At 41.8% G+C, this 22,486-nt stretch overlaps 1 protein-coding gene across 1 annotated transcript in view; it reads right to left on the bottom strand.

The window, feature by feature from the left end:
• Positions 1 to 562: 562 nt before the first annotated feature.
• arid3c (AT rich interactive domain 3C (BRIGHT-like)) overlaps positions 563 to 22,486 on the bottom strand; it is a 70,232-nt gene continuing 48,308 nt past the window's right edge. Inside the window, exons 4-8 of the mRNA XM_085474318.1 lie at positions 11,506 to 11,689; positions 10,672 to 10,916; positions 4,580 to 4,828; positions 2,697 to 2,786; positions 563 to 755 (exon numbers count right to left, since the gene is read on the bottom strand). Of these exons, the coding sequence (XP_085330444.1) occupies positions 589 to 755; positions 2,697 to 2,786; positions 4,580 to 4,828; positions 10,672 to 10,916; positions 11,506 to 11,689 (935 nt within the window). The 3' untranslated portion in view covers positions 563 to 588. The remainder of the gene's footprint in view (positions 756 to 2,696; positions 2,787 to 4,579; positions 4,829 to 10,671; positions 10,917 to 11,505; positions 11,690 to 22,486) is intronic.

The following is a 22,486-nucleotide window of genomic DNA, read 5'->3' on the forward strand; positions in this document are numbered from 1 at the left end:
TAGCTGATCTTTGTGTTGTGAACAACATGGCTTTGAGACACGCTGTGCTTATAGGACTGTTAGCGGGTGGACAGAGCCATGCAGTAGAGAGGAGAGTAAACACATCACTTTAACTCCAGCGTGTGAACGAACACCAGTCTTTGAGTATCTGTTTATCTAATGAACCAGATGGTTTTCACCTCTGATGTGCTTCTTGTTTTTGGATCAGTCCCTCATGTATCCACTGTAAACAGTCCGTTTCTGAGGTTTGTCACAATGTTACAAAAACCAAAACCACGGTTTCAGCTGCAACATCATTTCAGCGCGGGGGTACGAGTCTTTGGCTCACTGTGGTGGTATGTTGAGTTGATGAGTGAACTTTTCCACACTAACTAGATGTGTTTGAGGACATGAACAATGTTCTGTCACACAGGTTAAAAGTGGGGGGCAGGTAGATGTCTATATGCAACAGTTGCTTTTTAATCAGTGCTTTGCTCACCTGTGGATGTGGAGTAAACCACAACTGAAATAAACTGGAGTTAATCTGATGATTTAGTAACATGGTTCTTCTCACTGGGACTGGAGGGGGAGGTGAGAAGAAGTGGAGGGTCAGGGGGAGGTGTTTCGGTGTCCATGGAGAGAAGAAGAAGAGGACGAGGAGGATGAGGAGGGCTGGAACTTTGTAGGGCTGCTTCTTCCCTGAGTCTGACAGCCATGATGCTTCCCATGGTGTCCTGCCATCCCTGCTATGGGCGACTGCCGAGCAAACAGGACGCCTGTGGAGAAACATCGAGCCCAAGTTAGCCTTGAACTCTGCGCTGTCCTAACATCAGATTTCAGAGCGTGTTTGTTTCAGACGCTTTTATAAAGCATGAAAGGATTTATTTTGGTATCCCTCACAGGTAATATCAAAAAAGATGAAGTGGGTTTTGGATCTGACCAGAGAATGAAATTCACAGGCTGACAAAAACATAGTTTTGTTTGTTTTAACAAGCAAAAGGAATAATCTGACATAACTTACAGCAATAGTAGTTAGGACTGGGCGATATGACCCAAAATTCATATCTCGATATTCTCTAGCTGGATGGAGATATACGATATATATCTCGATATTTTTTAAAGCCATAAAGTAAGAACAAAAAGAGAGTTCTTGGTCAAAGCTGTGTCCCAGATCTCACACAGGCACCTTTATTAACATGCAGCGTAGATGTAGATGAAGAAATTACTCAGAGTTATCAACGTTTATTAAATAATAATGCTCCATAAATAAAATACACCAATGTTGTTTTTGTGCATAACACAGAGCAGAGCAGCTATCTGAACGCTGCTCCAACAGAGGTCGATTATCTTGTTAATAATTTCACCTCCTCACTGCGTACGACTCTGGATACTGTAGCTCCTGTGAAAACTAAGGCCTCTAATCAGAAGTACCTGACTCCGTGGTATAATTCTCAAACACGTACCCTAAAGCAGATGACTCGTAAGCTGGAGAGGAAATGGCGTGTCACAAATTTAGAGGATCATCATTTAGCCTGGAGAAATAGTTTGCTGCTTTATAAGAAAGCCCTCCACAGAGCCAGAACATCTTACTATTCATCACTGATTGAAGAAAATAAGAACAACCCCAGGTTTCAAAAAGTCAGAGCTCTGTTGAGCCAACCATCCCTTTATTCTGTCTCAGAGTGATGCTGAAAAATTGCTTCATGCATTTATTACTTCCAGGCTGGACGACTGGATTCATAATTATCAGGAAGTCCTAAAAACTCCCTGAAAAGCTTTCAGTTAATCCAAAATGCTGCAGCAGGAGTCCTATGTCTCTGCACTGAATCATATCTGTTATTAACCGCTGTCTCTCTTCCACAGCATGTCTTTATCCTGTCTTCCTTCTCTCACTCCAACCAATGACAGCAGATGGCCCCGCCCCTCCCTGAGCCTGGTTCTGCTGGAGGTTTCTTCCTGTTAAAAGGGAGTTTTTCCTTCCCACTGTCGCCAAACTGCTTGCTCATAGGGGGTCATATGATTGTTGGGTTTGTCTCTGCATGTATTATTGTAGGGTCGACCTTACATATAAAGCACCTTGAGGCGACTGTTGTTGTGATTTGGTGCTGTATAAATAAAACTGAATTGAACAAGATTTAGCAGAGCGAGACTGCAGTGACACATTCAACCTGTTCAGTGCTGAAAAAATAGCAAATTTTTGCTTCTCACTTGATTGGCAGACACTGTGGACACTGAAATCTACCGGTAATTGCAAATGACCAGTTAGCAGGGACCCCTCACCAGCTACGATCCTTCAGATATGTTAGAGGCCAGTTTGAAGCATAAGTTGATCTTTGGTCTTTGTACAAGTTTGAGGTCCAGTGAAAGAGGATCCACAGAGTGATCTGAGAATAGCAGCTGGAAGCTCTGTGGAGAACTTCAGAGAGCTTAGAGACGATAGCACGATGATATGAATGGGCTATGTTAAAGGAGAGATGCAGTAATTACTACAAGGCACAAGCTCCCTGTATCCACACACAGACAGAAAATAAACCTTCAAATTCACAGGCCCAATTTTGAGATATTTAACTTTTTTAACACTATTGGACTGCCACTTCATTACGATGGATTTTATAGCAAAGACATCAAATTGTGTAGAGGACTAAGCACCAGGGTGCTCCTATAACTTATTGAATTTCCTGCCTGCAATTACATCAGCAAACGGCCCCTCTATTTACCTGTGTAGACAACTCCATTTATTTCTATTGACATGTTGATGCTGCTAATGCCGTTGGTAGACAGGTTCAATGCAGTCTCTTGTCTATCATCTGTCAAGAGAAGGGGCACAGAAGGAGAGAGAAAAAAACTCAATATGAGCATTTAGAAAAGGAACGGAAGAAGCAAGAAGAGTATTGGTGATAATTCAGAGAGTGACAGGATAAGGAGAGCTTTATTAAAGAGTTCTGGGGAGAAAGAACTGTCAAAAGATGGCACAGCTATTTCTGCATGTCAATTATGGATGAATCCTATCACAACACAGTCGGAAAACTTGGCCAGGTTCTTAAATGACAGAAATGTCGTTAACTTTTGCCATTTCAGAACGGAAACCAGCAGAAAGAAAGCGTAGCGTGTCAATAGTACTCTAAAACAAAACCTGAAAGCAAATAAAATAAACTTTTAACTGAACAAAATCGTCCTCAGAGAACAGACGAGCCGTGCACACGGTGATCTCAGCTGGTGGCTGCTGCACTAAAACATCTGTAAACACAAATTTATCCATTTGAGAGACAATAATAATAGTTTTCAGTGTAATCTTAAATAACAGGGTTTGTTTTTGACAGAGCTGGATGGCCGGTGTGGGAATTAACCTCATTCTTCCATCACCTATCAAATTCAAGGCAGCTATTATGACTAATATGTGCGAGGCACTGGTGCACACAGAAATGATATCACACTTGAGTAGCTGGGCCTCTCATTCTTCCTTTAACCGCTATCATTAAGTCATATGTGACTTATGGATTTTCATGAGCCGCGCTGGCTGCAGCCGAAGCCACGGCAGGAGGGCGTACTCACTCATGATCAGCACGAGAAAAACATCTCGAGTCTGATGAGTCTGTAATGACGTGTTACATGATGAATTCTGTGCATGTTAGTGGTTCAGGTATTTCACCGTTTGCTGTTTGTGACACATTTTTGAGTTGGGCTCAGATTTACACTCAAATCAGCCTCAAATATGTTTCTACAAACATAAAGTGAGCAGATCACACTGTATTAGTAACAATAGTTAAATTCCCATCTGAGTGAACATCTGTTATGTGAAATGTTCATTCATGCTAACCACCTCTTACCGTGTCTCCATGTTCAAGGTTCAGAAATGTCCTAAAACAGCTGGACTCATCATTCCTGACAAATGTTAATAAATGTGTTTGTTTGGGGCTACGTCACCTGGTAGTGCCACAAAACACCTTTAACAGCAACACCATGTGAGTACGACCCTGCTCCATGTTAAACGCTTTGTTACTAAAATACTTCAGATTGTATCAGGATTTTGTAAAATATCACATTTAAACATGATCATGAAGCACTGAACAGATGATGAAGTAGGAGCTTAAACAGCAAATTTAACTATGTTAAGGGAAACAGAATGAACAAGAAGAAAAACCTTCTTAGTACACAAAATTAGTGTGAATGGAAAGGAACGGCCTACACAACTAAAACATCTAATTGTAGGATTTCTTTGCGACAATAAAAGGAACACAGGCTGCAACAGTGCTAAGCTATAGGAAATCTATTTCTTTGTCCATTTAGGTTCTTGCAGAGGCTTCAGTGGACAGCAGATTACGTTAGATAGTATTATATCCACGAGCATCTGAAGCATCTTAATTGACCCTTTTTAGTGTCCTTAGAAGTTTCATTGCCAAAGCCACGCAAAGAGACGGCTGTGACAGGACACAGAGGTCATGCCCTCAACACTGTTTTGGAAATTTAGAAGTTTACATTGTGAAATTAAAGACTTTACTTAAACTGGTTTTAACTGGAAAATGAAATGAAGAAATGACAAAGACGCACATACAACACCAACCAAAGAGCATGCACTCAAACCTTAAATGACTGTTCTTACCTCTGTTGTTAAGTTTGATGTTGAGGGGTAGCTGGGAGGCCATCGCCAGCAGGTTTTGCTGCAGGGCATGCTGCATGATCCTCTGCTGCTCCATCATCATCTTCTTCTGTGGCGGCTCGCCACTGTCCAGTTTCTCTCTCAGCTGTTCCAGAGCGGCTGTCTGGACGGCCATGGCTGCAGCAGGATGGCTGCTGGGAGTCATGGGCAGAGCCACCTGCCTGGACAGGCAGCTGGCAATCATGGGTTCCTCTGGAGGAAAAAACCAACAAAAAAGCCAATATATGATCTGTCCCTGCTCTTATACAATATTTACATTAATATACATACTGATGAAAACAGGCTCCTCTAATCACCTGTCCAAATTTCATTTTAACACATAAATGATTTGACACAATAGTTCTTATTAAAAATGTGATCTATAAATAGATCCTCTTTGGTTGCTCACATAAAGAACAAACATTTCATATTTGATACATTGTTTCCTTTTCTTTCTTCCGTGGATTTACATTATAGATGAATTCACAACAATCTGACACATTTGTATTTGTTTGTTTCTATTTACTGAAGTATATTTAAGTAAACGTTTTGGGCTTTGCATTATGTGGCAGAGTATCACAGGAAGGCCGTGCAGCACACAGCCCACCAGCAGCCTGCAGCTGGAAGAAGTGTAGTGAAAAAGTATCTTTAGTGTTGTATCAGTTATTACAGTATAAAACTGACAGGCAGAACAAAACGGGGAGAAATAAAATAAAAGGATTGAGACAAATAGAAAAACACGATGTATCACCGACTGCTGCACCTGTAAGAACAAAACAAAGAAAGAAAAAAAACACAGTACCTGGAAAAGAAAACGATGAAAATGCACAGATACACAAATCAACAAGAGTGTTGGAAGCAACAATAACCCCCCACCCACGGAGCCAGAGGCACACAGACAAAGATCCAGGACATCTCGACCTCCAACAGTACCAATGTCTAAGATGCACATAGCAGTGAATGGCTGAATACTGCAGCAGCCCCACCCACCAACCCCTGGGTAATGAACCTGCCCCCCAAGGCTCCATGTGTATGGTGACATGTTGTGAACCGCAGTGACTATAGTTAAAAAGGCCCACTGCCCACTATAGTAATAATATTAATATATAATATTGTAAAGCTATTGTAAATATGGAGTTGCAGCCCAAAAGAGCAGGTTGGACTCAAGTGCATGACTCAGAAGGTGAAAATTCAGTGCGTTCATTTACAGTGCATATATTTACACAACAACACTATCCAAAAGGGGAATCGTGCTCCAGGGGTCCAGGGAGGAAGGGACATCCATTTGGCTCACGACACCAGGGAAGGGAATCCAGGAATCTGCGTAGGACAAGCACATGGAGGAGAAAGAGCCACAGCTTAACTGTGTACTTCAACATACAGCAAAGAACGGCAGCCAGCCACTACTTTAAGCAGTTGCTGCTAATAAGATCATTGGGATCAGGAGGGTGACTGCCCCAGGTGTGTCAGGTCTCACCCATGCACACAGAGAGAAAGCTGAGCCAGAGAGACAGATAGAAAACAAACCCAAAGAAATCAATCAGGGAGGACTGAGGGACCATGACAGTACACACCCTGCCGGCAGTGGCACTTCCTAATCATGTTTTTATCCAGAACTGGGGCCTGTGGAAGCCAGGACGGAGCTGAGCTGTATCCCTTCCATCCATGGATGCCTCTCCCGTGGTGTCTGAAATCCATAATCCATGTAACTCAGAAGGCAGGTTGCCCATCAATGACTCTGCTGGCGGTGGTGGTCTGAAGGATGGGCACAACGGACTGGAAAAAACACATTTTAATTGGGAATCATGAAAGACTTTGTGGATTTCTATGTTGTGGGGTCATTTGAGATGGGCAGACACATGGTTAACCATGGAATCTAACTCTAAAGGCCCAATAAATTTAGGGGGCAGTTGTTTGTATTTTGAAAAGACGGGTAAAACCATGAGTGGAGAGCCAAACCTTTGGACCAGGACAGTAGATGGCTGCTGGGATTCTGCTGCGATCGGCTAGGTGCTTATTTTGTTCCTGGTGGCACAGGTGGCTTTCAAGAGGCAGCGGCATCTGCGGAGATGCAGTTGGACTGAGTGCTCACCTTCACCAGATCAAAAGAGTGGAGGCTGGTATCCGAGAGATGACTTAAAGGGACATAGTCCGGTTGATGAAGAAGGCGTGGTATGGGCATATTCTATTCAGGCCAGCTGGGAGCTCTAAGTGGACTGATTAGAAGAAGCAATGCAGCACAGGACGGCCTCCAATACCTGATTTGCTGCTTAGCTGTTCGTCTGAGGATAAAGCCAGAGAACAGACTGACCTTGGCATTGAGTGCAGTGCAGAACTCTCATCAGACTTGTGAAGCGAATGCAGAAGTATTCTGCAGTCAGACACTATGTCCAGAGGGAAGCCGGAAAACATGGTCGAGGAGGAGTTGCATGATCTTTAATGCAGAGGGAAACTTGGGCAGAGCAACAAAGTGGAGAAGTGATCAATAGTGGTAAGTACTGCTGTGTTATTTACCTAGAGGAGTTAACCAGTGACAAAGGTCAAGAGCTATATGGGACTATGGGTGAGCGGTGTAGGTAGAGGCTTTAAAGAGGGCATGAAACACTAAGCAATATCATGGAAGCCTGCTCACAAACCCAAACAGGTGCAACTTTTCTAGCTATTCTCTGTTAACCGGAGCTGGCCAGTCGATCACTACTTGCACCTTAGCTGGTTCAGGTTTGAGGTGTTCCATCTCAACAATGTGCCGGAAGAAAGAACCTGTGTGAATGTGAAATTTGTACTTCTCTCACTTAGCCAGTTTGTTTTTAAGGAGGCACTCAGGATATGGGAGTCGTGCTCTTGGAGGGACCAGGAGAAGATCAGGATTTTGTCTGCATAGACAAAACCTAAATGGTTAATGAAATTCTGGAGGACATTGTTCACCATGAAACACAGTGTTAGCATTACCAGATGCTCAAAGTGGCCCAGGTGGATGTTAAGGCTGTCTTCCATTCGTCCGCCTGCCTAATCCACACCAGATGATAGGCATTGCAAAGTTCTAGTTTGATGAAAATGGTGGCTCCCTGTAACAGCTTGGAAGCAAATGCCAGTAGAGGCAGTGTATATTTTTATAACAGTTATTTTGTTCAACCTGAGGAAGTCAATACAGGGCTGCAGGGCTTTGTCTTTCTTCTTGACAACTAAAAAACAAGAACCTAGGGTAGAGGAAGATGATGCCTGCAGCTAATGAGTATTTTTCATCGCCCACCCCCCATTCAGGTTTAGACAAGCTATACAGCTGTCTGGTGGAAAGTGAAGCACTGGGAAGGAGGAGTCATATATTCTATGAGGGGGAGAGATAGTGCCAAATCCTTTCAAAGTACTTCAGCCAGACTGTGTTAAATGGGAAGAACAGATGGGTCTGGAGATGAGGATGGAGGATCAGGAAACGGTAGGGGTGACCCAGAACCAGTGGAGTAAGTAGTTCTTCAAACAAATATAAGAGACGCAGAGAGAGGCGGATCTTATGAGTTACATCAGGAAGTCCATCGAGTGTTACTTGAAGAGCTTCAGAGCCAGAGTGTCGTTCTACCATGGAGTCAGTTAATGCTCGGAGTGTGTGGGAGCAAGTGTGTAATGAGAGTTTTGAACATATCATGAGCCACGATAGGGAAAAGTCTTCCAATGAAAGAATCAATGAAATTGCCTTTCTGGCTACATTAACCTGCTTCTGTGCTCAGAGGGAGGCAAACGCCACCAAGCTGCATTGGTTGCTCCCCCTTTGTCATCAGATCCCTCTCTCTGCCTCCGGCCATTTCCACAGTATTTCTGCTGAAGGAGAGAGTGAGAGCGTTTCTGTTTCTTCTTTGGTCACAGATGTAGCCATCTTCTCTCATGCACATTGCAATAAAACAATCCAGCGAGGCGGCTAACTCCTTAGCAGCTAACTCATTCTTTAATTCGTCGTTTAAACTTTGTAGAAAAACTCTAAAGGACTCTTGTTCTCTAAAGAGATCAACTGGTCCCTCAGTGCATTTTGACGCTCTCTTCTTAACGAGGAGTGTTCGGGAGAGCCCGATTGTCCTGGAGGGACGTTCCCTACATACACGATGGATGGGTGGCAGAAGTGGGAGGCTGCAGACTGACACAGACACACACTCCCCCTCCCTGAATCCCAACGATGTGGTGATGTGGTGCACAGAAGGAGTCCTGGTGATGATACGAGCAGCAGAGTTCTGGACACGTTGAAGCTGATGGATAGATTTTTGACTAAGACCAGAAAGAAGTTGCAGTAATCGACCCGGGAAGTGACCAGGCTATGAAGAAGAATGGCAGCGGCATGCGAGGAGAGAAAAGGACGGAGACGAATAATGTTACGGAGTTGGAAATATGCAGACCGAGTGACGTTACTGATGTGTGAGTTAAGAGATAGAGTACTATCGAGGATGACACCCAGACTTTTCACACATGGAGAAATTCTTGGAGTTATTGATTGTAATAGGAAAGCTATTAGTTGTGGATCGTGTTTGTTTAGAGCCGACCAGGAGGAGCTCAGATTTGTTACTATTGAGTTTGAGAAAATTAGAAGAGAACCATGAATTTAGTTCAGCTACACAGGAGTGAGGGAGGACGGGGGAGAGCAGAATCAGGTTTAGTGGACAGATAAAGCTGGGTGTCATCAGCATAGCAGTGAAAATGGATACTGTATTTACGAAAAATGTGTCCAAGCGGAAGAAGCTAGATAATGAAAAGAAGAGGCCCCAGGACAGATCCCTGCACGCCTGCGACCAGAGGAAAGGGCTGAGAAGTGAAGGATTTAAGTCGAATAAACTGAGTGATTTAAACCTGGCTAGTGGGATATGGGAGAGACCGATGGAGGCGAGCCTACTGAGGAGATTTGAGTGAGAGATAGAATGAAAAGCAGCACTTAGATCGAGAAGAATAAGAATGGAGAGTAAACCAGAGTCAGCTGCCACGAGAAGATCATTGGGTATTTGTATTAGCGCTGTTTCAGCGCTGTGAAAGGGGCGAAAACCAGACTGGAACTGTTCATATAAATTATTGTTAGTTAAGTATGAGTGGAGTTGTGTGGCAACTATCTTTTAGAGAATTTTTGATAGATATGGTAAATTATCAAAATTATTGGGATCTAAGCCTGTTTTTTTCAGCATTGGGGTGATGGCAGCAACTTTGAAGACGGCAGGAACAGTTCAGTGGTAAGTGAAGAGTAGATGGCAGCAGATATGAGGGGAAGCAGAGGAGTGGGGTCTCGCTGACAAGTAAAAGGATTTGACTTACAGATGAAATCTGAAATATCAGTGACAGAGGGAAGTTGGAAAGCAGAAAAACACTGTAAATAAACGCAAAGTTCAGTTTATTTACAGTGAATATATTCACACATCACGCTGGTTCACCACACACCAGGGAATCCAGGAATCAGCGCAGGCGAAACACGAGACACGTTTCCATCAGAGGCAAACAGAAAGAGCTAGAGACGCACTGTGTGGAGGTTTCAGAGCATGTGTCGCGAAATCCAGTAAGAAGTTATGAAGTATGAAGGTTTGCTTTAAGGGCAAGTGACGTCACTGATGATTGCTGACGCTGTTTCAGAAGGTAGCCGAAGTGTTGGCGTGATTTATGACAAAACCCAGTGGACTCACAGTAACTGTCTGTGGTTGTGTTGGCATCAACTGGAGCAAAGCATGCAGCATGCTTTCTTGGAGCCGAATGAAAGGACAAGTGTTCTCCTTTATGGCAACACTTTGAGCTGATCCCTCTCAATAAACATATAATTTAATACTCACAGGGGGATTTTTATTTTGTGTTTTTGTGTGTGTGTGCTGGGTGGGGGTTGTGTCAAGCAACAACACCAGGTCTATGACTGTGATGCAGACAGATGCATATAAGAGAGATAAACATCCTAGCATAACAAATTAGGAAAAGAGCAAATGAAAAAACAGGGACATCAGGTCCTTGAGCTACAACTCATGTTGAGTAAACAATGCAGCAGAAAGCAGGAAATAAAATGACGGTAAAATCTAGTCACCACCTTACACCTTGCTGTTGTCTCTTACCTTTCTTGATCACAGGAACCTGGGAGATCTGGCCACTGTTGTGAGTAGGAATGGGTAGGTGGGACATCTGTATCTTTGGTGAGGACAGAAGGCTTTGGCTTCCCATAAGAGAGCAGTTCAAGATGGCTGAGCCATAACTCTGCCTTCGGCCTTCGCGGCGGTTGCTGTCAATAGCTGCCTGAAGCTCGCCAGGGGAGCTCAGTCCCCGCTTTTCACACTCATACGGGTAGAGGTACTTCATATACCTGCGAAACAGATGCTAATGATTTCCTGATTTTTTGTGACTATTTTGATTATTTGATTTTGTTTTAATGTCACATTTTTTTCAATTGCTGAGAAAGGTGGGACTAAATGAAGACCCCTCGGCTTACCTCTCATCACATCTGAGAGAAGCTCAAGGACCTGATGTCCTTTTATTTTTACAGTGATGCAGAGTGCTAAAATAGACACACACACAGCTGTGTGTGTGTGTGTGTGAGGAGTGGGACGTTAAGGATCCACTCATCTAAAATAATCTCTGAATTTAACATATTTGAAGAAAGACGTCATATTGACTAGATTTTGACTTCAAAGACAAAGTTTTATAGAGGAAAAGAGGTGATTAAGTAGATAAAAATAATTTTGAAATGAACATACAACAGTGTATATCACATTTATGACCAAATAGTCCTTTTATGTTTTTATGCTGTGACACCCAGCTCTTTCTTTGCAATTAAGGAAAATAAAAAATACATAATAAATCTAAATTTCACTCGTTAAAATAAGCAAAAATAAAAAATAATGAGTTGGTCATCCAGAGTTCCCAGATGACCGGTGAGCTGTTCTTGTACTCACTGTGTTCGGAGAGTGAAAGCTGCACTGGTAATAGAGGTAGGGAGGTTAAGGCCTTTGGTGATCTCCCGCCATATTTTCTTATTGATGACTTCCACTAAGCCGCCTTTTTCTGTAACAAGCTTGTAGAGCATGTAGAGGTCCAACACCTGCTTGGCCATGATAGGAATCCGATTCACCGGAGTTCCTGCAGAAAGCAAACACTATTTTCACAATCAATTCCATTAACTGAGGTTCCTTCCATCAATACGTGTCTGTACCTTCTTATTTATCCCAACCCAGGAAAATGTCTGACAGGAACATGAAATATAACATAAAAGAACGTTTTTCTAAGCCTGATATGTGCACACTGTTTTAGTCATGCATACATGGGAACAGTATGAGTGTTTGATCCCCTGCTGAGTTCATCATTTTAACCACCTACAAAGAAATGAGCAGTCTCTTATTAGCAGATGGAGTTCTTAATCCTGAAAGACGTTCCTGACGGGACAAAGACAGGATAAAGACATGCTTTGGAAGACAGCCACAGGTCAACAATGATTAAATTCAAAGAGATGTATAAACACAAATAGTAAAAAGAGGCAAGCGGAGAAGAAACACTCATTATGGGAATCCCCCAGCAGACGAGGCCTATCAGGATAACCTGATCCAACCCTATTCCACTTTTATTGAAGTGGAAAATTTTAAGATTAAGCTTAAAAATAGAGAGGGCGTCTTCCTCCCGAACCCAAACTGGGAGCTGGTTCCACCAAAAGGGTCTGAAAGCTGAAGGCTCTGCCTCCCTCCTACTTTTAAATATCCTAGAATCAATAAGTAAGCCTGCAGTGTGGCAGCAAACTCTTTGTTGGTGTGATATGAAGTTTTTAAGATAAGATAATTATTTTATCTGAGCTGAGCACTAAATCAGATGAAAAATCAGACAGAAACTCTGTGTAAGGCCCAGGTGGACGATGATAACGAGTAAGACTGAGTTTTACAGCTGTGATGGACGAGGCGAAGCATCAGACTTTTTTTTTCCAGAATTCTGACTTTAATCTCAAAATTCGGAGAATAGGATGTTCCCATTTTTTTCTCTTTCCAGTGGCTCTAATCCTCGTCCATAGAAACAAGACGGTATTTATAAAATTGAATACACAGGTAAGGTAACCAAAAACACCCCTGTGTGTTGTAACAGAAACAGGAAGTGATGCTGTACCACACACTCCCCACCATCAACCGGATGCGGTTGGCTCAGGACAATCTGCTGGGCAGCAGCTAAGCTACCTTTGCCCACACAGACTGTTAAGCTATTAGCTTAGGTGTTTCTTTCTGCAGCTGCACTGCTTACAGTAAAGCTATTAAATCCATAAAGACACAATGAGTAAATATGATAAATAGAATCTGCTTCTGTCATGTGTAGGCTGTGTGCAGGCAGGAGTGTGGTAAGGAGGATCCAAAGTGCAGACTCACACAGGCAAAATAACTAGACTGAAAATACTAATAAACTGAAGTAGCAGACAGACAGAACACACACCATCGATGACGGCAATCACACACAGACAAAGGAAAACACAGGGCTTAAATACACAGAGGGAGCAAAGAGGGAATAGGAAACAGGAGGGAAACAAGGCTGGGGCAAATCAGGGCTAACGAGACAAGGGAAGCAAAACCCGATACAATAACCTGAGACATGAACTTCAAAGTAAAACAGGAAACATAACACAGAGACTCGGACTTGACAAGGGGATACAGCAGACGGGAGACAGAACAACCGAAGAACAGACAGAAACCAGAAAACTAACAAAGAAGCCAAAAGACTAGAAATGATAAATAATATCAAAATCAAAGTTCAATAATAATGCAAAACAGAAAAATCTGGGTCAACGACCCAGGCACCCAAACAGCTTCAGCAGAAAGGTAAAGATAAAGCATGTTAAGATTACACTATGAAACAAGTGTAATCTTATTCAGCTATGTACCACAGGCCTTCAAGCTGGCTGTAGTTAAACCTTTACTCAAAAAGCATCTCTAGACCCAGCAGTCTTAGCTAATTATAGGCCAATCTCCAACCTTCCTTTATATCAAACATCCTTGAAAGAGTAGTTGTCAAACAGCTAACAGATCATCTGCAGAGGCTTATTTGAAGAGTTTCAGTCAGGTTTCAGAGCTCATCACAGCACAGAAACAGCTTTAGTGAAGGTTACAAATGATCTTCTTATGGCCTCTGACAGTGGACTCATCTCTGTGCTTGTCCTGCTAGACCTCAGTGCAGCGTTCGAGACCATAATATCCTATTAGAGCGATTAGAACATGCTGTAGGTATTACAGGTACTGTGCTGCAGTGGTTTGTATCATATCTATCTAATAGACTCCAGTTTGTGCATGTAAATGGAGAGTCCTCTTCACACACTGAGGTTAATTATGGAGTTCCACAGGGTTCAGTGCTAGGACCAATTCTGTTTACATTATACATGCTTCCCTTAGGCAGCATCATTAGAAGCCATAGCATACATTTACACTGCTATGCTGATGACACCCAGCTCTATCTGTCCATGGAGCCAGATAACACACACCAATGAGTTAAACTGCAGGAATGTCTTAAAGACATAAAGACCTGGATGGCCGCTAACTTTCTGCTTCTTAATTCAGATCAAACTGAGGTTATTGTACTCGGCCCTGAAAATCTTAGAAATATGGTATCTAATCAGATTCTTACTCTGGATGGCATTACCTTGGGCTCCAGTAACACTGTGAGGAACCTTGGAGTCATTTTTGACCAGGACATGTCCTTCAACGCACATATTAAACAAATATGTAAGACTGCTTTCTTCCATTTGTGCAACATCTCTAAAGTTAGAAATATCCTGTCTCAGAGTGACTGAAAAACTAGTTCATGCATTTATTACTTCCAGGCTGGACGACTGTAATTCATTATTATCAGGAAGTCCTAAAAACTCCCTGAAAAGCCTTCAGCTGATCCAAAATGCTGCAGCCAGAGTCCTGACAGGGACTAGAAAGAGAGAGCAGATTTCTCCTGTTTTGGCTTCCCTTCATTGGCTTCCATGAGACAGACACTATCTCTACTTTCAAGATTAGGCTTCAAACTTTCCTTTTTGCTAAAGCATATAGTTAGGGCTGGACCAGGTGACCCTGAATCCTCCCTTAGTTATGCTGCAATAGACGTAGGCTGCCGGGGATTCCCATGATGCATTGAGTTTTTCCTTTCCAGTCACCTTTCTCACTCACTATGTGTTAACAGACCTCTCTGCGTTGAATCATATCTGTTATTAACCTCTGTCTCTCTTCCACAGCATGTCTTTATCCTGTCTTCCTTCTCTCACCCCAACCAATCACAGCAGATGGCCCCGCCCCTCCCTGAGCCTGGTTCTGCTGGAGGTTTCTTCCTGTTAAAAGGGAGTTTTTCCTTCCCACTGTCGCCAAAGTGCTGCTCATAGGGGGTCATATGATTGTTGGGTTTTCTCTGCATGTATTATTGTAGGGTCTACCTTACAATATAAAGCACCTTGAGGCAACTTGTTGTGATTTGGTGTTGTATAAATAAAATTGAATCGAATTGAATTGAAAATAAGTCGTTATTTAAAGGTTTGTCATTACATAAAGTACACAGATTAGCCTGCAGAAAAACACCATGCGTAACAACATCTAATCAGACAAAGCTTTAAATGGGTACCCCCTAAAGCAAGATTTTAAATCAGTATATTACACAGAATTTTCATCTGTAACAACTTAAAAATGAACAGTTACTAAGTGAGCATTCACAGTTAATTACACCTGAAGTTACCCTGAATTTGTGTAATCTTCAAACTAACCATCATGTAAAATCACCAAGACTGGAACTGGCTACAAGCATCTCAACAACATGGGGAGAAAATGACAGCTAGTGCCATTATTCACTGGAAGTAAAATAAATTTACTCTACACAAGAAAAAATGGTAATGAAGTCATAACTGCTGGGCCCACTGTCACCAAGAAAACCACTGTTAACACAATAAGCCATTACAGTTTCAAATCCCACAGTGCCAGTTAGGCCCTCCTGGTCAACAACACTAAAGACACATCGATTGGGAAATGTTAGTAATATTGTCATAATATACATATTTATTTATTTATATTTATTTGTGAGATGTTTGATCAGGAAAACAGGTTTTAGATTACTTGATGCTCCTTTTTCATTTTTGTCTGTTTTACACAATGTTACAACTTTTGGGGGGAAACAGTGTTGTGTGTAACAGGCATGAATTACAAGAAAAAACATTAACATGAGAGAAAAACAACAACAGAATAACAGATAAATGAAAACTTCACAAATATACTCCAGACAAAAAGCAACCTGCCCCCTTATTAGCAAAATAAAAGGGCTCTGATAATAATTTCTATTTGCATTTATTGTTAAGATAAGATAAGATAAGATAAGATAGAACTTTATTAATCCCTCGGGTGGGTTCCTCTGGGAAATTCGACTTCCAAAAAAAGCACAGCAACGACCAAAGTTACAGTTACAGAACTGTTATATATATATATATATATATATATATATATATATATATATATATATATATATATATATATATATATCACACACACACACACACACACACACACACACACACACACACACACACACACACATATAAATACAGAGACAAATATAAATAAAATATACAAAGGGGATAAATAGAATAAATAGGAATAAAAAATAAAAATACAAGTGAATTGCACATTTCAAGTATTGAGTCTATTGCACTGTTGACTATTTACAAAAAGTATTGCACAAGGTATTGTACAGTGAGGTGAAGAGGCACTACAGCTTAGTTGTTCCCCCCTCCTTTGTCCTCCTGTTTCCCCTCCCTCTCCCCTCCAGAGAGGAGTTAAACAGTTTGATGGCGTGTGGGACAAAGGAGTTTTTAAGTCTGTTAGTTCTTGTCTTGGGGAGAAGCAACCTGTCACTGAACAGACTCTTCTGATTGTTTATGGCCGTGTGCAGAGGATGCCCAGCATTGTCCATAATGTCCATCAGTTTCTTTAATGTCCTTTTCTCTGCCACTGTCACCAGAGTGTTAGGTGTAAAGAGAATAGCTAATTCTTTGTAAAGACTCCAAAGTGGTTGACCCTGAGATAATTAACCTGCATTTTGCTGACAGAGTTCCATTGTGGCCATTGGATTTACCATAATAGTGATCAATAGCTGCAGAAATATAGTGCAAACAACAGCAGTGGGCCCTAAACAGTGAAAGGGAAGAAAGCTCTGAAGTATCATCTTAGGTGGTAAAGCCACATCAATTAAGGCCAGTAATTACGGCTTCATTTTGTGTTGATGGCATGTGAATGAATGAGACACTATTAAAGAAAAGATTGATGTTTCCACACAAGACAATAGTGGCAGTAATTCTGAAAGGTGCAGAGCCTGGAGATCACTCTGAGTTAACTAAAGTGCAGAAAAGGCTTTTCATGCAGACAAAAAGTGATTTCTGTATCAAAGATTAAGCTTAAAATCAGGACTCTTCATCCGGCTAAAAAAGCAGAATCAGTCGTCGTGTACGAGTAAATGTTGACTCAGCCAGGGTCATGTTTACTTTGAAACACAAAACGTCCTCCTGATTCACAGATGTTTCATTTCCTCAGACCATCATGGCTGTGTGCTCTGATGCAACGTTACATGAGGTGTTTCTCACTGGTTTATGTGCCAAACAGCAGGATGCTGACTCCATACAGACTTTAACTGAGTTAAGGAACTCAAAGCACGAATGGCTCCAAAGTTCCTGAATTTGAATTAAAACAAGAAAGAGGTGATTGTGGTGTCACTGGTGGGTGCTCTCCTGTACACAGTTTAAAGCCTGTCACCATTTAATGTCACTGGATTCCAGGAAGGACAGCGATGTGATAGATCCGTGCGATGGTAACACACAGCTTCTTTGAAGTGAGACAACAAACATGTTGTCAGATCATTGTAAAATAGTAATCCATGCCTTTATCATTACTCGGGTAGACTACTCTGTATTGGTGTTAGCCACACAGCTGTGACCTGCTACACAGAAAAGGAAGCATACTGGTCCAGTTTAATGCTCAGTGGATAACTTTAGAACAGCCTTGCCAACCTGATCCCTTTGAGCTGCGACACCTGAGCTCCAGATCAGCTGACCAGCGGCTCCTGAACGAGATCCAGGTTCGTCATGGTGCCGTTACACAGAGGCCTCCACACTGCTGATTTCTCTTAAGACCCTCCTCTTCTGTCTGGCTTTGGTGATTTTTGTTAGAACTTTGATTCAATTTATTTAGAATTTTTTTTATTTATTTCATTTTTATTGTATTCTACTGTATTTTTATTGCTGTGTTCAGCACTGTGGTCAGTGGTTGCTGTATACATAGCACTGGCTTGGCTTGGCTACACACTCCCCTACAGCTATATACACACATGTGTTTCAGTATTGCAGTAATGCATGAATGCATATTTCAGAGGGGATTTATAACACAATACAGTTTACACAAAGAAGCCCACAGTATAACTCCACAGTGTGCATGTCTCCCTCTGCCACCTCTCTGAATCACACAAGTTATATGAAACACTTTGAGGATTCAGGTAGAGAAGAAAAGCGATAAGAACCACTCCATTTACCTTTTACTGACACTTCCTGTAAGTTGAACACTGATTTATTAAAATGTGGGTTTGAACATAAAGTGGGTAGTAGTGGAGTTGACCATGAGGTTGATATATATATTGTTACGGCCTTAGCAGGGCCTCTCTCTCTCTCTCTCCCTCTCTCTCTCTCCTGAGGGTGCCTGTGTGGGCGTGTCCCACTACCTCCTGCCTGAGATGCCACCTTTCCCTCCGGCGCAGCTGACTCCCATCAGAAATTAAGGGTATTTAAGCCCAGAGCAGGGTGAGCTCTGGGCCAGAGTGCCATTTGTGTGTGGGTACAGCTAGTGAGCTGAGTGTTTGCGGTGTTTCCAGCTAGTGAGCTGCGCTTTCCTTTTGACTTTTTGCTTTATTTGACCAACGCCTGAGTTTTGTTTGTGTTTCTTTTATGGTGATAACGGCTTGTCCGTCTCTTTTAGTTGAATAACTTCAATAAAACTGTTTTATTTAACTGTTTTGCCTCCCTGACTCCTTTTTCTGACCACAGACGTGTTTCTGACAGAGCCCCTTGGTGACAGCACACAGATATAATAATACTGAAAGCACAACCAGCGAAGAGTTAAAGTGCGTCTCCCCATCATTGTTGTCGCTGTTGTCGCTCTTCTGTTCTGAGTATTCAAAGGTTCAGCTATTCACATTGTGTTTGTTTGTGGTGTCTATTCTACATATTGAGTTGTGCACAGAGTTTGCAATAAAACTCTAAATCCATTTAAGATTCATGATTTTGCTGTGGCGCTGCAACTAGTACATGAATGTGTCTGTTAGTTAACTTGCACTATAATATTTAACCAGATAAATAAAAAACTTTGCAGTGCAGACTTGGTTTGTAAAGTCAGCAAACTGAAAAGTTTAGTCTGCTTTTACAGTGCAAAAAACCCAAACCATGACACATTGTACTGTTTTCATACAATACACGAGTTGTAGAGGGAATTGAATTGTATAGTTAGGAAAAGTGCAGCGACCAGCACTAGAGCCGAGCAGGCCTCCATGTTCCCTCTGCAGCTTTTCATCACTTTATCACTGATTAAAACATGTATCAGTGCCAATCTATAAAACTATTATTTTGCTGAAGACATAGCTAACCAAACAAAGATTGAGGTAATAAATAAAAGCCTCGGCCTTTGTCTGAGGCACAAGCCTCTTAAAACAAGACTTATGTGTTTTCAATACTGAAGGTGTTACATTTGTCTCTGTGATTCCCTGAAAGAGATATAAGGAATAAAGGAGTGTCAATGGAGGCCTTTTGTCAGCACAAATAATCTTTTCAGACTATGTGTCATTATAACACTGAGCAATGGCAGAGCGAGTGGAAGAAATCCAGTCTGCACACAGTCTGACAGTCATCGTCAGTTAATCTCTCAGCTGCTAAGAGAAGAAGAATTTGTAATTAGAACAATGTGGCCATACAGGGGCCTGTGGTAGTGCAGTAATCATCTTTATGCTTGGCTTCATTGCTTAAGCATTCACTATGCACCTCTGAGCCAATAATGGAGAGAGAATTTCTCCTGTCATTGACTTTGTGCTTTTAACCCTTGAAATGAATGATTGATGTCGGGACACAGGGGAAGCAAACTGTTTATCTACTTCTGCTCAGCTCCATAAACGAAGGCAGGGAGGAAAGTGTACAACACAATCGTCATCGTCAGCGTGTGAATGATTTCGTTTGCAGAGGAGGTTGTTGCACTCTTGAGTACTGGTATAATGGTATTCTATGTTTTTGTTTGGTCTGAACATTTTTACTAAAGAGAGGACGGAAATATATTTCTGTTGCACTATTATTGCTGCGAAAGCATTCTCACACATTAGTATTTAAGGCTTCATCATTAGGATGTTGTTGAAGATGACAGCATAGGGCAGACACACAAAACATTTCCACACTCTGATGCTGCCCACACAGTAAAGTTCACTGAGTAAATTTCACTCAAACTGAATACAATTGTACTCTAAGAGTATTTGGTCCCAGTCTAAATGGAGTAAAATCGACTCTTATGGCAGAGTCATACTTTCACAGTTAAATATACTCTGTTTAGTGCAAATGTTTTACTCTGCATGATGATAATTTACTCAGTTTAGTATAAAATAAAAACTCCACCCTAATTTCATTCTAAATAGAACAGAATTTTACTCTGAATATAAATAGAAGAAAAATTAACTTTATTTCACTCACTATGTAACTGTATTACAATCATTCACTGCAAGGTTTTAAAGGTACAATAAACAAACCAGAAAATATATTTTTGTTTCGGCAGCCACCTTTATTGTTCAGAGGAAACAGTTTGGTACAGTATAAACTGTGGAATCACCATGACTGTGTGACACCTGTAAATCAAATGCTTTACAGCAGAAAAGCTCTTTGGCATGAATTACATGAGGTCCGTCTCTTTTACACACAACTTGAAAAGCATTGAAATGCTCATTGAGACTGTTTGCAGTGCAAAAGTAATCAGCAATAACCTCTCATCCTTCACAACAACAAGGTGGAAAAACTGGCATTTCACTATGGACCTTTATACAAACAACTAAATCTGCACAATAAATATCTCCATGGTGTTTTGCCCGTCTAACATTTAACAGCTTGGTGTTGATCGGTAGCTGAAGAGTCTCTGCCATCTCACAGCCCCAGTCCAATGCATTTCAAGAAAGCATGTTACCTGGTCCAGTGGTCAGTCTCTTGGGGTCAAATGTCAGCCAACTGAAAGCAAAAGCACTTTGATGTTTTGTTGCCAACGTTTTAGTTACATTTTTGAAATTTTTCAATTGTTTTTTCAAAGTGTTTTGCTTCATTGCACCAGCTATGCAACAGTGGTCCTGTTTGAAGCATACATGTTGTCACGGTTCTGGGTCAGTTTCGACCCAGTATTTTGAGTTTTGATTGATTAGTTTATTTTTGAATGTCTCCAGCTTTGTCTGGTCCAGCTCTGCCTTCGCCTTCGTCTGGTCCTGCCTCGCCTTCGTCTGGTCCTGCCTCGCCTTCGTCTTTGTCTGGTCCTGCCTCATCTGGTCCTGCGGTTGCCACACCGCCGTCATAGCCAGCTCGACCTGTTCCGCTTCGCCTCTGCTGGCCGTTTTCCAGGCCTCCAAGTTGGCATCATGGCCTTCGGGGACGGCCTCCGGACCTGCTCAGTGGCCGCCACTGCCTTCCAAGTGGTCGGCCTCCTGATTGGGTTTGCCTGCGTGGCCGCCGTTGCCGTGTGCACGGCCGGCCTCCAGAACTGTCCTCGTCCTTGTGTTGTCGACCCCCGGGTCGACCCCCTGAACTTTTCTTGGACTCTTGTTGAGCTCTAGTTTGGTTTTGTTTTTGATCTGTTTTCCTGTGTTTGTGGGCTGTTTTCTTGTGTTTTTGGACTGGCTTTGGACTCTTGTGCCCCTTGTTTTTGGTTTCGGTATCTTAGAGAAGCCACATGTTCGGGATGTTGAACTTCTTGGCAACTGTGAACATAATAAAATTGCATTATACATTTGAAATAAACACCAGAACAAGGCAAAGAAAGTGAAATTAACTTAATTGAACAAAATAAACCTAAACAGTTGGTATAGCAGCTATTATAACATCATCCCAAAGCTTGACTGATTCACACCATGAAACACGCAGGAAATGTTGAAGTTTTTTACTCACCGCATTCCAGAAATGATCTGTAGGTCAGCTGGCCCTCAAAACTGATGCACTTCTGTTGCTCTCTGTACTTCACACGCACAGCTCACATCCTTCATGATATGAAAAGGATATTTTTAAATAATTAGATTTACTACAAATACTTACAAAATTGAACAAAACACAGGCACACACAAAACACAAAGGGCTTAAGAAACATCTAAAACTGCACACTTGTGCAGACTGCAACCATGTATGCTTTTCAATTCGAGTAAAACACACGTGCTTGCTAAACTAACAGTATGGGCTCAAAATGTGGTCATAAATATTTTGTACTTGTAAATCAGTTTTGTATGTGTAAGAAGAATTTGTGTGTGGACTTAGCCAAAAAAAACCCTGCAAGTTACAAGTACGAATTTTGACCCTATTTTTCTTCCTTTCATCTGATTGGTCAATGTCATGTCAATCACAAATGTAACGATCTTTTTTACACACACACATTCTTTTTACACATACAAATCCTGATTTACAAGTACAAAATATTTATGACCACATTTTGAGCCCATATAACAGCAGTACACATACAAGACTCAGTCCATTAAACACACATGCTCCTAACCAACGATCAGGCGAAAACAGTCGTGTATGTGACTCAGTTCAGAGTAAACCACACGTGCTCTCTAACTGAACAGGTGAAACATCCACAAACGTCAATCCTCGATAAAACACACATATTACTAACAGAACATCAGGTAAAA

Source organism: Copadichromis virginalis, linkage group LG12 (assembly GCF_057382275.1).
Source record: "Copadichromis virginalis isolate Kocher_CV1m ecotype Utaka linkage group LG12, C_Virginalis_male_GT1.1, whole genome shotgun sequence".
Lineage (NCBI taxonomy): Eukaryota > Metazoa > Chordata > Actinopteri > Cichliformes > Cichlidae > Copadichromis > Copadichromis virginalis.